Raw genomic sequence first — 12734 nt, 5'->3', positions numbered from 1 at the left:
TGTTACAAAACCACATGTAACAACGACGTAATTTTTCTAAATTATAAACTATAAATAAAAATTAAATATTAAATGATACTCAGTAAACGTATTAAAACACTAAAAGTTAATTTTAATAATGAATGTAGAAAGAGAAGTAAAAAACCCAGGCGATAATAATATATGCATATAACAAGCGCGTCTCACAACCAACAAACATCAAGATAACTTAACTTCCATTTTCACCTTCAGTTTTCATATCATATCAAACAACAACAATGGAGAACCAAAAACAACATCAAATTCTACCCGAAGAAGACGAAGAACCTGAAATCAATTACAGAGGAATCAAAGCTATGCCTTTCATCATAGGTATGTTTAATCAATTAACCACATTTTAATGAATCAAAACTTCATATTATTTATTTGTTTTCTAAATCTAATTGAACTCGAATTCTGTTAGGAAACGAGACATTTGAAAAGCTAGGAGCAATTGGAACACTTTCGAATTTGTTAGTGTATTTAACGACGGTTTTTAATATGAAAAGTATAACCGCTACAACACTCCTTAACGTCTTCAATGGAACCACAAATATCTCAACTTTGCTCGGTGCTTTTTTATGTGATACGTATTTCGGTCGTTACAATACCATAGCTTTTGCTTCTATCGCATCATTCTTGGTATGTATCTTTTTTTACGTTTTTGCATACATTTGTAAATTAAGTATACGGATAAGGTTTTCTTTTTAAACTAACGTGAAGTGAAGTATTTTTAATCTGAAGTATTATTAACTGAGTTACCCAGTGAGCACTTTTGAATATGTTTGTCCGTTTGGTGATTTTTTACTTACAGAATAATCGATTGCTGTTAAAAATAAAATAAAAGGCAACGTGGTATGTACTTATTTTATTTTTTCATACATTTATGAAAAAGACAAATTGACAATTTTTTTCTGTTTAGGCTAGCTAACTAGGTGGTGAGTATTTTTACTCTAATTTTACAGTGCTTAATCGAATTATTCAGTGAGCATTTTTGCAAATGTTTACCCGTTTGGTTATTCTGTTACTTACAAAATTTTATAATAAGAAAAAAATAAACAAAATTTTATAATAATTTTGTCGAATGTGTACTTAAGGATAAGATTTTAATGTATCTACAGGGTTTGTTGATAATTGACTTAACCGCGATAGTAAAAGGACTACATCCACCCGAATGTGGGTCAAAAGAAGGCAGTCAATGCATTGGCGCCACACCGATGCAGTGGCTGATTCTACTAACCGGATTCGCATTAATGATTGTGGGGGCGGCCGGTATCCGGCCATGTAACCTAGCTTTCGGAGCCGATCAGTTCAATCCAAACACCGAGTCGGGTAAAAGAGGGATAAACAGTTTCTTCAATTGGTACTTTTTTACCTTAACTTTCGCTCAAATGGTATCGGTTACACTAGTAGTTTACGTTCAATCCGACGTGAGTTGGCCAATCGGGCTAGCGATTCCTGCAATCTTCATGTTGATATCGTGTTTTTTGTTTTTTGGCGGTACGAAAATTTACGTGAAGGTGAAACCGCAAGGTAGTCCGTTTACAAGTATGGCAAGAGTAGTCGCTGTTGCAATTAAAAAACGGAAGTTGAAACTTACACAACAATCAACATCAACATTTTACAATTATACACCACCAAAATCAATAAATACAGCTCTACCATATTCGAACCAATTCAGGTAACGTTTATTACTATTTATTGATTATTGATTTAATTACTTCCAATTTTTTTTTTTTTTTACTTCTGACTATCTATATTGAATTCTCGCACGCATTTCAATGATGAATGTCATCACTTTTTTGTTTAGAAATCAAAAAAATTCACTTTTTTGTGCCAGACCTTGAGTTTTAAATTGTTTTGAGGTGGAAATAATTTAAAAAGGGAATAAAATAATGTGATAAAATTTTTTAGTTAAGTTCCAAGATCTGAATCTAATATCCTTACTCGGTGAAAGATATAAGCCTCTAGTATATAATAGTATTAACTAGTGTTCGAACCCTCGCTTCGCGCCGGGGTTCGGTTTTCAATGTGTTATATTGCGTTTAGTTTGTAAAATTATTTTGTGGCTAACGATGATATCATTGAAGCGCAACTCGAGTCGAACTAAAAGGTATAATCCGTGAAAGATTTAAATGTTATTTTAAATTAACAATATATGTACATCTCCGCGTTTCACTATGAAATTGTCGACTTTTAAAAATTTAACGCAAAATCGACGTGTATGAAAAGTACCTCAAATATTTAGCGTTTTTTAAAAAGCGTCCGATTTGCGTATAGTTAGTGACAGTGTGCTCCTAAAATTGTTTCGAGTTTAACGATGGTTTCAGAAAAATTTAACTCGGTGCGAGCGAGAAGATATGGCCCGTTGAATATTTGGGTGTAGTTTTTTTAAATTTTTTTTTATGAAAATGAGTATTTGACACTTTACCCCCTGTTTGGGGGGTCGATTTTAATATTTGAACAAACTATGGGGGCTTTTTTTTTTAAAAAAAAAAGTGGAAAAGGGGGGAAAAAAGTGAAAGAACGAAAGTACCCCGTTTTTGTCTATTAGGTAGTATATAAAGTATGTAGTCGATTTATAATGAATGAGAAGTTTAATGGTTAAAGTATAAAATGTTAAAAGTTTGTGATAAGTTTGTAAGAAACAAAAACTTAACTATTATATATTTTTTTTGGGGTTAAAATGTAAGTAAGTAAAAGAGTGGGGGGTGGTTTGTGAAACTTTTGAGGGTACTATTCATTTGAGCTATGCCTTTTAAGTTTAATGGTTAAAGTATAAAATGTTAAAAGTTTGTGATAAGTTTGTAAAAACCGTAATAAAATGTTAAAAGTTTGTGCTAAGTTTGTAAGAAACAAAAACTTAACTATTATATATTTTTTTGGGGGTTAAAATGTAAGTAAGTGAAAGAGTGGGGGTGGTTTGTGAAACTGTTGAGGGTGCTATTCATTTGAGCTATGCCTTTTAGATATAAGGTAGAATTATTAGATTATATATTAAAAGCATATATTTTTTATTATTTTAAACCCGTGTATATATAGATCTAAAATCTAATAATATTAAGTTTATAATATAAAGTATTCCGCAATTCCGTATAACAAACTGGTTTTTTATAATAAAATATATTCAGACAGTATGTATGTACTCCGTAATAAAAACAAAATAATGGCATATTGGACATTTGTGAGTATTTATTTGTTTAGTTCACTTGTGTGTAAACTATCTTTAAAATAGCATATCGGCTCCATTATAGTTTAAACAAATTATATGTATATTTATATGATATAAATATAAATATAGTTTAAACAATTCCAGACATGATTTAAAATTCATGAAATTTAATTCTACCATTTTCATGACGTCTATTATTATTTTTGTTTTAGTATTTTTATTTTATTTAAAAAAAAACTTTTTTCTACTTAAAATGCCGGAAGTCCTCTCGGAAGCAATCTCTTTATCCGTCAAATAAAGAGGGGGATCACTTTTTCTACTCCTGAGAGTGTTTCACTCTGGGTGGAGAAATGACTTGTCTTTATTCTCGGATATGAAAAGAATTGTCTACATCTCACCCTCATACACCACTCATATGGTATTGGACATTGTTGTTGTATTTATATAAGTTAATATAATATTAGTTAATATTAATGTACTAAGAACTGATAGAGAGAGAGAAAAATATTTGTCAAGAACATAAAGTTCAATCCTACTCGATATAATTGTGTACGGAATTGAGGTTTATTTTTGTTAAGTTGTGATATAAATCCTATAATATCTTTTTTAAACAAACGGGGGCCAAGAATTAGATATATTGTTGAACGAAAAATACATAAATAGATGGATAATTATCTCCGATTTGTTAAATATTATCTTTATTTAAAGAATTGGTAGAAATCATGAACCAATAGAAAGAAAACACATCACATCTATGGGCAACAAGTGTGAATACACATATCATGATATCAATCAATAATTAATCAATAATTTAGGTACCTTTTTTCGGTGCAATAACAGATCATGCATATTTGTTGTCTGCACTATCTAATTGTTTTTTTTTGCATAGTCCTCCAATTTCTTCTTAATATATGTTTAGTCCGTTATAAGAAAAAACCACATTACTTTACATGCGTTTAATTATGCTAGTGTTTCGTAACAAATTAATATTGATCTAATTAAGGTAATCAACACTAACTTTTCCTCTTCTAGTGGTGGAACTAAAATTTTGATGTCGGCCTACAATTGTTGTTTAAAATCATGAACAATTATTAGTTTTTGAGTTAGGTACGAGAAACGGATGGGTTCGTAGGACCATCTTGATAAGGAATGAAAATGACTATACAATTTGTGCATTCATTTACAAATCTTAACAAACTCAGTTCACATTTCAACTTTATGTAACCTTCATAATTATTATTAACAAGTTAAGGAGCCCGCGCTTCGCAGCGAAACTCCAAAGCAGGGCCTAATGTAAAACCAAGTGTTTGGGGAAAAATAATGTGTATGAAAGGTGGCCCAAACCATTTAGCTTTTTTAAAAGGCATCCGTTTTTGTGAGTAGTTAGTAGCGTTGTGTTCGTAAAATTATTTCGAGTTCAACGGTATTGTTGGGAAGATTTAACTCGCGGCGAGCGAGAAGATATGTCCCGTAAAATTTTTTTTGGAAATTCTAGTTGGGGGCCGATTTGTATTTTAACCAAAGTTGGGGGGTCATTCGATTTGTATTTTGAGCAAAGTTGAGTGGTTATTTTGAAAAAGTGGATTTTGGTAATATAATAATGTTAGGAAAAGTGAGTTCATAGTTTCGGGTTGGGAGGCCGATTTGTATTTTGACCAAAGTTGGGGGTCATTCGATTTGTACTTTGAGCAAAGTTGAGTTTTGAAAAAAGATGGATTTTGGTAATATAATAATGTTAGGAATAGTGAATTCATAGTTTCGGGGGCCGATTTGTATTTTGTTCAAAGTCGGGTTTTTTTGAAAAAAGTTAATTTTAGTAATATAATAATGTTAGGAATAGTAAAATGATAATTTCTATTGAATATATTTATAATATCAGTACTTTCACACGATACAGTCACTTGTTGTTTGGAATAAACTCGAAAGGGTCATATATTCATAATACATTTTAGGGATTGTTTACTTTTTTTTTTATATAATTTAACTCTAATTCCATTTCTCTCTTAATGGGAGGGGTGTCTGATTCTATGTCATCTAGAAACATACAAATTTTCAGAGAAAGTGATACATTAAGGGTGCGTTTGATAAAATTCAATGATTTAGTGTTAAATGTTTCAGAATCTGAGTAATTCAAAGCTTCTGAATGAAGTTGTTTTTAAATGAAAATAACTTATTTGATAATCATTTTGAACGCATATTCTGAATGATGTACCTTATTAACCTTTGACATTAATAAAAACTACAATATATTTGTTTAATAAGTGTTTTTGATATATTTAAAGAGATATAAAATTCATGCGCTTAATGGTTAAGAGATAGTTCCAGCTCTGAATGGTTCAACACCGAATGCTGAACCATCCATCACTATCTGTCATTCAAAAGTCAGAAACAAACGCGCTGAATGTTGAATGATTCAGCATTTAGCGCTGAACTATTTAATTAAGAGGTAAACAAACGCACTCTAAGTGACAAAGAAATAGCAATTTTAGTTAGTTACTCCCTCCGTGCATATTAATAGTGTCTACAGACAAAAAACACACAGTTTAAAAAAAAATTATAAAAATACTGTATTTTCTGTTTACTTTCCAGTTTTATCCTTACTTTTTCTTTTTTTTCATTTTAATCATATCCACCTATATTAAGGGAATAATAGAACTTTACTTAATTATTCTTATCAATATATAAAAGTGAACTATTAATTTGAAACAGTTTAAAATAGAATAATAGACTATTAATGTGGGACGAATAAAGTAATTAAGAGCTGTACATAAATATATTAGTGAAAAATAAAGAGGACTCTTAATCTCTAGTTCACATGTGATCATTGGCTCTTGAAATTGGCTTCTTGAAAACATGCTTAGATACTTCAGTTGAAGTCATTTTCATTTTAGGGACTTAATTTGTAATTACCATATTATGTGAGGTTCATGAAGTAATTTCTAGTCTTTTTCAACTAGAGGAAAATATCTAATTTCTCACATAACAAGTCAAACTAGATTTCTAATCAACCACCTTTGACCAAAATTGATAAACTTTAGTTACATGATTGATGTCTTAAAATGTATTCTATTCAATAACAAGCTCTCTTCACCTAATCACACCTAACTACATGAAAAAGAAAAGATATTAATTATTGATAATAACATTTCTATGCAAATAGTTAGGCGTCAATTTTTATTCTAGAATAGAGGAATGATTGTCTACATCTCATATCCCTTATACTTCGCATGTGCGGGATTAGGTATTATTGTTTTTGTTGTAATTGTACTATACAAACAATAGTTAGACACTTAGACGTCGATTTATCGTCTACAGTTAGATCAATCATTAACTAATCGTTCGATATTTTCGTACCAGATTTCTTAACAAAGCGGCAATTATGACACCCGAAGACAAAATCAACCCTGACGGGTCAGCATTCGATCCATGGAAGCTATGCAGCATCCAACAAGTAGAAGAATTCAAATGTGTATTAAGAGTACTACCAATATGGGCTGCAGGCATTATTTACTCAATAGCAATGACCCAACAAACCCAATATGTTGTCTTTCAGGCCCTTCAATCCAACAGACACTTTTTCAAATCCAAATTCGAAATCCCTGCAGCTTCATACACAGTTTTCACAATGATCACATTAGTCGTTTTCGTGCCAATTTACGACCGTCTCATTGTTCCTCTACTACGACGTATTACAGGCAAAGAAGGAGGTATATCACTTCTACAACGAATCGGGTTTGGGATATTTTTAACCGTTGTAGCTTCGCTTGTTTCAGCGTTAGTCGAAGAAAAAAGACGAAATCTTGCTCTAACGAAACCTACATTAGGTTATGAACCACATAGAGGGGCGATTTCGTCAATGTCCGCTTTATGGCTTGTTCCTCAACTAACATTGGCTGGTTTTGCAGAGTCATTTACTTCAATAGGTTTGGTTGAGTTTTATTATAAACAGTTTCCTGAAAATATGAGAAGTGTTGCTGGTGCAACTTTTTTTTGTGGAATGGCGGCTTCAAGTTATTTGAATAGTTTTTTGGTTACGATTATTCATCGAACGACTGAAAAGGCGGCTAATGGGAACTGGTTGCCTGAGGATCTTAATAAGGGTAGATTGGACTATTTTTATTTCTTGATAACTGTTTTGGGGGTTGTTAATATGGGATACTTTTTGATTATTTCGAGATGGTATCGATATAAGAATAATAGTGTGGTTGATGGTGGTGCTGATAATGGTGCTATGGTGGAAATGGAGAAGAAATCGGATAAATCTTTAGCTTGAAAAGCAAGTTTCAGTACTCTGATTATTACGGAGTATTAGTATTTGTGTAATTGTATACATAACAAGAGGCTGCAAGAGTATAGATTATCATGTATTAGTTTAGTTGTCCTACTTGTTATGTATATGCATATGTGATTTGTGTGTGATTATGCTATTTTTTTCGAATGTAAAATTAACTATAAGGATCATATTCAACATTGTGAGTGAATGGTCACAGATGGGATTACAATTGCTACGTCTTCTGTTAATAAAGTCGAGAAACTATGAAATATAAATTATCATTACAAAACCTGAAATTGTTTTAAGTTGTTATTTACGTTGTTGAAAGTTAAGTTATTTTTGCGATTTATATCGATCTGCTAAACTCGATGGATCCGTGAACTTTTTTGGACTTTCATGCAACATTAAATTCGACCTATTTTTGGACCTATATTTATATTTTTAAAGGACCCGTCATATTAGGAAACTGACAAAACGGACGTGATAGATTGGGCTGGGGTTGCAAAGCCTAGTTTTGGATTCAATGTTAACAGACATTTATAGTATCCAACTAGTAGTGGAGCCCTCGCTTCGCGCCGGGGGCTCCGTTTTGAATGCGAGTTAAAAAAAAAAGCCTTGATCTATTTTGTAAAAAAAAAATAAAAAATTTCGACATCTAACATTAAAGGGTTGTTTCTTTTATGAAAGTTGCTTCTTTTAGCGTTAATGTTAGTTGATCTATTTTGTAAAAAAGAATGTTTTTCGACATCTTTTGGTAGCATTGAAGGGTTTTTCCTTTTAAGAAAGTTGCTTCTTTTATCGTTGGAAACAAAAAAAAAATAGCACAGTAGTGGCCTATGTGGGTCCTACTGTTTGAGCGCAGTGTACAAGTCGGTAAAGCGTGGTGGGTGTTATTATTCAGTATTTTTGGTGTTAGTGATGGGATAAATAATAATTTAGAATATACGTATAAAGTGGGGGGTTCAATTTGTATTTTAATAGAAGTTAGGGGGTTTGGTTTGTGAAAAATGAAAAACTAAACAGTATTATTCATAACAAATAAGACAAATTTTGTCTATTAGTTATATTGTTAATGGTAATGATAATTATGTTTGGTTAGTATTGCGGACTATTATTGTGTGAAGCCCATTTTTGTTTAGGGTTGTGTATGTATCTATTCTCGTATTGTAATACTTTTAGGAGCGAAGAAAAATAAACCATCTTTCAATAGTCATATATATATATATATATTTTTTTTAAGATAAGATAATATATTCAAGTGAAACCTTTTTTTATGAGGAAATACTATAATTTTTAATTTTTTTTAAGGCAAGATATTATTAAAATAAAGGTTAAAGCTGCTAAATATACTTTCGTTTTTATTCCAATTCCAATGTATGCTATATATCCAGAAAATACTATTGCATGCCATATACATTAAAAGAGTGTGTTAATATAAATCGACATAAATTGCTAACCTGATAAATAAAGTTTACGTTATACATGCTAACGTTATTATTCTTTCCCGTTAAAACAGTCATGTGCTAAGCATGTGAGGGCATTTTTGTTTCCTTCTTCCTCATCTTCATCTTCTCGTGAACAAAACCCAATTTTTGTTTCCTTCTTCCTCATCTTCATTTCGTCGTCATTTTCGTTTCTTTCTTCCTCTTCAAATTACAAGTATACATATTTCTTAATGTCATTAAATTCAGTTTTTTGCTTTGGGTAAAATTAACGATGGTAACAAATTAAATACAAATCGATGAACAAATTGGGAGTACAAATCGACACTGAAAATTCACCATCCTTCAGCAAATATATATCATCAAACTCAATATCATCATCCTCCAACAAATTGGATAAAATAACCTTAGGACTAAAGATGGTGGTCGGAGTTCAAAACGATGAATAGATTTGGGTACAAATCGGACTGAATGGTGGTGGTTGGACTGAATATCGGAGTACAAATCGATGAGCTGAATGGTGTTACTACTATTCTTCCGTTGTTGCAGCTGCTACTATTCTTCCGATGTTACTGCTGCTATTTTAGCAAACCAAATGGACAATTCGTGTAATTTTCTTAGTTAAGTTGTTATGATTTAACGAATTTTTTAACGTCCGTTAGTCTTATGGTTGCACACGCAAAATGAGCAAACCATAGGGATAATTCGTGTAAAAAAAATTTTGTTAAAAAGATGTCAAATAATTTGTTTTGCCAGTTTTAGTAGGTAACTGGTCACCAAGAGACATTATAATATTTTTTGAAACTATGTGTGTTACACTGGTATTTTTAATTCATTAAAAATAAAAATATTAACTAGATTTAATCCATTAATTAGTTATAAAACATCTATTTTTCGCTATCCATTTGTGTATATATAGATAAAATCAACATTTAATCGAAATAAAGTGATATGATTTTACACCTTATGTATAAGACCACAACCTATGGTTTCATTATAGGTTAGTTACCCACTCTTCTTGTGATGTGGCATTCATTATCTCTATAATGCCATAGGCACTAATTAGTTATACACTTCATTATACAACATTCACCATCAATTTAACGAGTATATCACCTTTAGTTATAGCAATTGTGGGCCATTCATCTTACCTTTTGTATTTAAAGACCCCTTTCACCATATTTACAAATTCATATGCATTTTGTACAACTGTTATTATACTAACATTGTACAAATTCTCATCTATATTGTACAACCATTTACTGCATAATTTATATTGTACACCCATTATTATTATTATTATTATTATTATTATTATTATTATTATTATTATTATTATTATTATTATTATTATTACTAGCTGAATACCCGCGAATTCGCGGGGCTTTGTGAGGATTTATTCACGAGTAATGTTTATAAACAATGTAAAAAAAGACATAAGATGGTCATATTTTGTAAATTGAAATCAAAGTATATTTATAAACGTGTTAAAGTAACATGTTTATCATCCTTGGTTTAGGTATTAATCAAGTTTGAGACCATCATATTTTGATTAGATATATATAAGTTGAAATCCAAATATAAGCAAAGTTACTATGAACATGAAGTATATAGAATTATAGTGCCCTCTATATACATTGTTAGGTAATATTGCATTAGTTCTAATTGTATAAAGGCAAGGCAGCAACAGAGAATTTCATACCTTTAATGTCATAATTTACAACATCAAAGGACATAGGATTTGATAGTTAGAATACATACCTCATTACGATCATGTTGATTAACAAATTAACTGGACTTGACAAAAGGCCAAATTTGAATAAAAATGCACATTGACCACTTAAGGTAGCCACCATGCATAATGTGCTTATATTAACTAAAGCATCGATTTGAAGGCAGAATTGCTAGAACCAACTGACAATAGTATCTGTGTTGGGTGACATTTATAGAAGGCATTAAGAAACTAAATAAAATAACCAATGATCATTAGCATATCACCAAATAAGTATTCGTAAAAAAAAACCAAAATAGGGACATTTGCAGTCAACATATATGGATTTATAAATTGACTTCTCAAGTTCATAAACTGCTCGCTACCTTTCAATGCAAGTTGATTCAAGCTTTGCATGCAGTGTACTTAAATCTTTAAACATAACTTCCCTACTTTTAGATACCAATATCACATTGATCAATTGTGGGAACATCATGCTCACATTTATCCATAAGAAAAATTGAATTCCGAGGAACCTGTTACAAATGCAAAGTAATTCTTACTGCAAAGTAATTCTTACTAAAAAATATCGACATAAGAAGTACATCAGAGTGGCAATTTTAACCCATCTTCTAAACACAACATATATTTAAATAATAAAATAATAGCTTAATTAAAAGGAATGTTTAATACATCCCAAATTATGTTTAATGTTTAAACCCTTATGAGTAAGAATATCTTTGTATAGTGTTATTTAGATTAATTATTGATTTAGGGAAAAATAATTATCCTTAAAGAGTTGATAAACCAATCGAAAGTCTAGGATATGTTTTTACCTATGTTGCCCGTTAGACAACCCACCTGACCCGTCCATTTTGCAACATCTAAACAACATAAAAAAGAATCAAAATTATACCTTGGTTGTAAAACATGCTGCCTTGATCGCTATTTACCATCTTCAAGCCTTATGACAGTTCCTCAAGGACACAACTTATCGAGCACAAGCCCAAACACAACATCCCCATGATAAAAAGAAAACTTGAGGTGCTCAATCAGTTCATATTATCCAGGTCAATAAGTGATTAAATCATAGCCCGGATTGACTAAGCAAATTTGCAGTATACTCAAAAACCTAAAGCATGTTGAACCTAACTAATAATCAGCAAAATTCAGGAATACAACGTAATCTGGGGCTAATCTTTTTGAATAGCCAGCTTACTTATTATCACTGTTGTAAACGGCGTCCGTTGTGACGTCCGTTGCGGTGTTTTGGTGACTAAACCGTTTCGACTCCGTCCCGTTTTCTTATAAGCCGGTCAACGGTCAAAAGTCAGGTCAAATGCAGGAAAATTGGGTCAACACTGGTCAAAAGTCAGAAATTCTGTTAAAATCGGTCATATGTCGGTCAAATCAATCAAAATTGACTTAGTTTAGTATTCCATTTTGTATTATATTAACGCTAATAGCAATTATAGGTACAAACTTGTCAACGAAGGTTTTTAGCTCTAAAATATGTGTAAATATATATTTATATATATAAAAGTCAACATTAGTCAACATCCGTTTCGACCCCGTCTCGGCCCCATTTTTTTCGTTGCGACGTTTTGAGGTCGCTACCATTTCGGCCCATCTCGCGTCTTTTTCAACCTTGCTTATTATAGACTAAATATAGCTCAAATCAATCCATTTATTTATAGATAAATGAATTGAAAATGGCACCTGACACTGGCACTTCATAATATATTCACAAAATGTAATAATGTCCAATTTCATATTGTAACCTAAATTCACCCGTTTAAACTTTCGATATTGCAACCTAAATTCACCCGTTTAAACTTTTGAAATTGCAACCTAAATTCATACACAAGTTTCAAACTTTAACTTACATTTCATACTTCATTTTTCACCCAAGATCCGGTACCATTTTCTCCAGTAATAGTAAAGTCAATTTACCTTTTTGCACGTCCCTAGCATTTCTGGTGCCATTTTCTCAAGGTTTCATGCCAAGCTCATCGGTAATTACCTATAGCAGATTTATGAACATAACATTAGCCACATGAATGATTAGGTTAGAGATAAATAACAAAAAAAATATTACCTCTCCACCAGTAAGACTTT

At 31.3% G+C, this 12734-nt stretch overlaps 1 protein-coding gene across 1 annotated transcript; it reads left to right on the top strand.

The window, feature by feature from the left end:
* The first annotated feature begins 205 nt into the window (after nucleotides 1–205).
* On the top strand, nucleotides 206–7715 carry LOC139865770 (protein NRT1/ PTR FAMILY 2.11-like). Its single transcript, XM_071853869.1, has 4 exons — nucleotides 206–351; nucleotides 443–660; nucleotides 1140–1699; nucleotides 6548–7715. The coding sequence occupies exons 1-4, from the start codon at nucleotides 258–260 to the stop codon at nucleotides 7461–7463; spliced, it is 1788 nt and encodes a 595-aa protein (XP_071709970.1). The 5' UTR covers nucleotides 206–257; the 3' UTR covers nucleotides 7464–7715.
* The last annotated feature ends 5019 nt before the right edge of the window (nucleotides 7716–12734 follow it).

The sequence above is a fragment of the Rutidosis leptorrhynchoides genome, chromosome 9 (assembly GCF_046630445.1).
Source record: "Rutidosis leptorrhynchoides isolate AG116_Rl617_1_P2 chromosome 9, CSIRO_AGI_Rlap_v1, whole genome shotgun sequence".
Classification (NCBI taxonomy): Eukaryota; Viridiplantae; Streptophyta; class Magnoliopsida; order Asterales; family Asteraceae; genus Rutidosis; species Rutidosis leptorrhynchoides.
The sequence above is the reverse complement of the archived record's forward strand: the minus strand, read 5'-3'. Positions and strand labels throughout refer to the sequence as shown.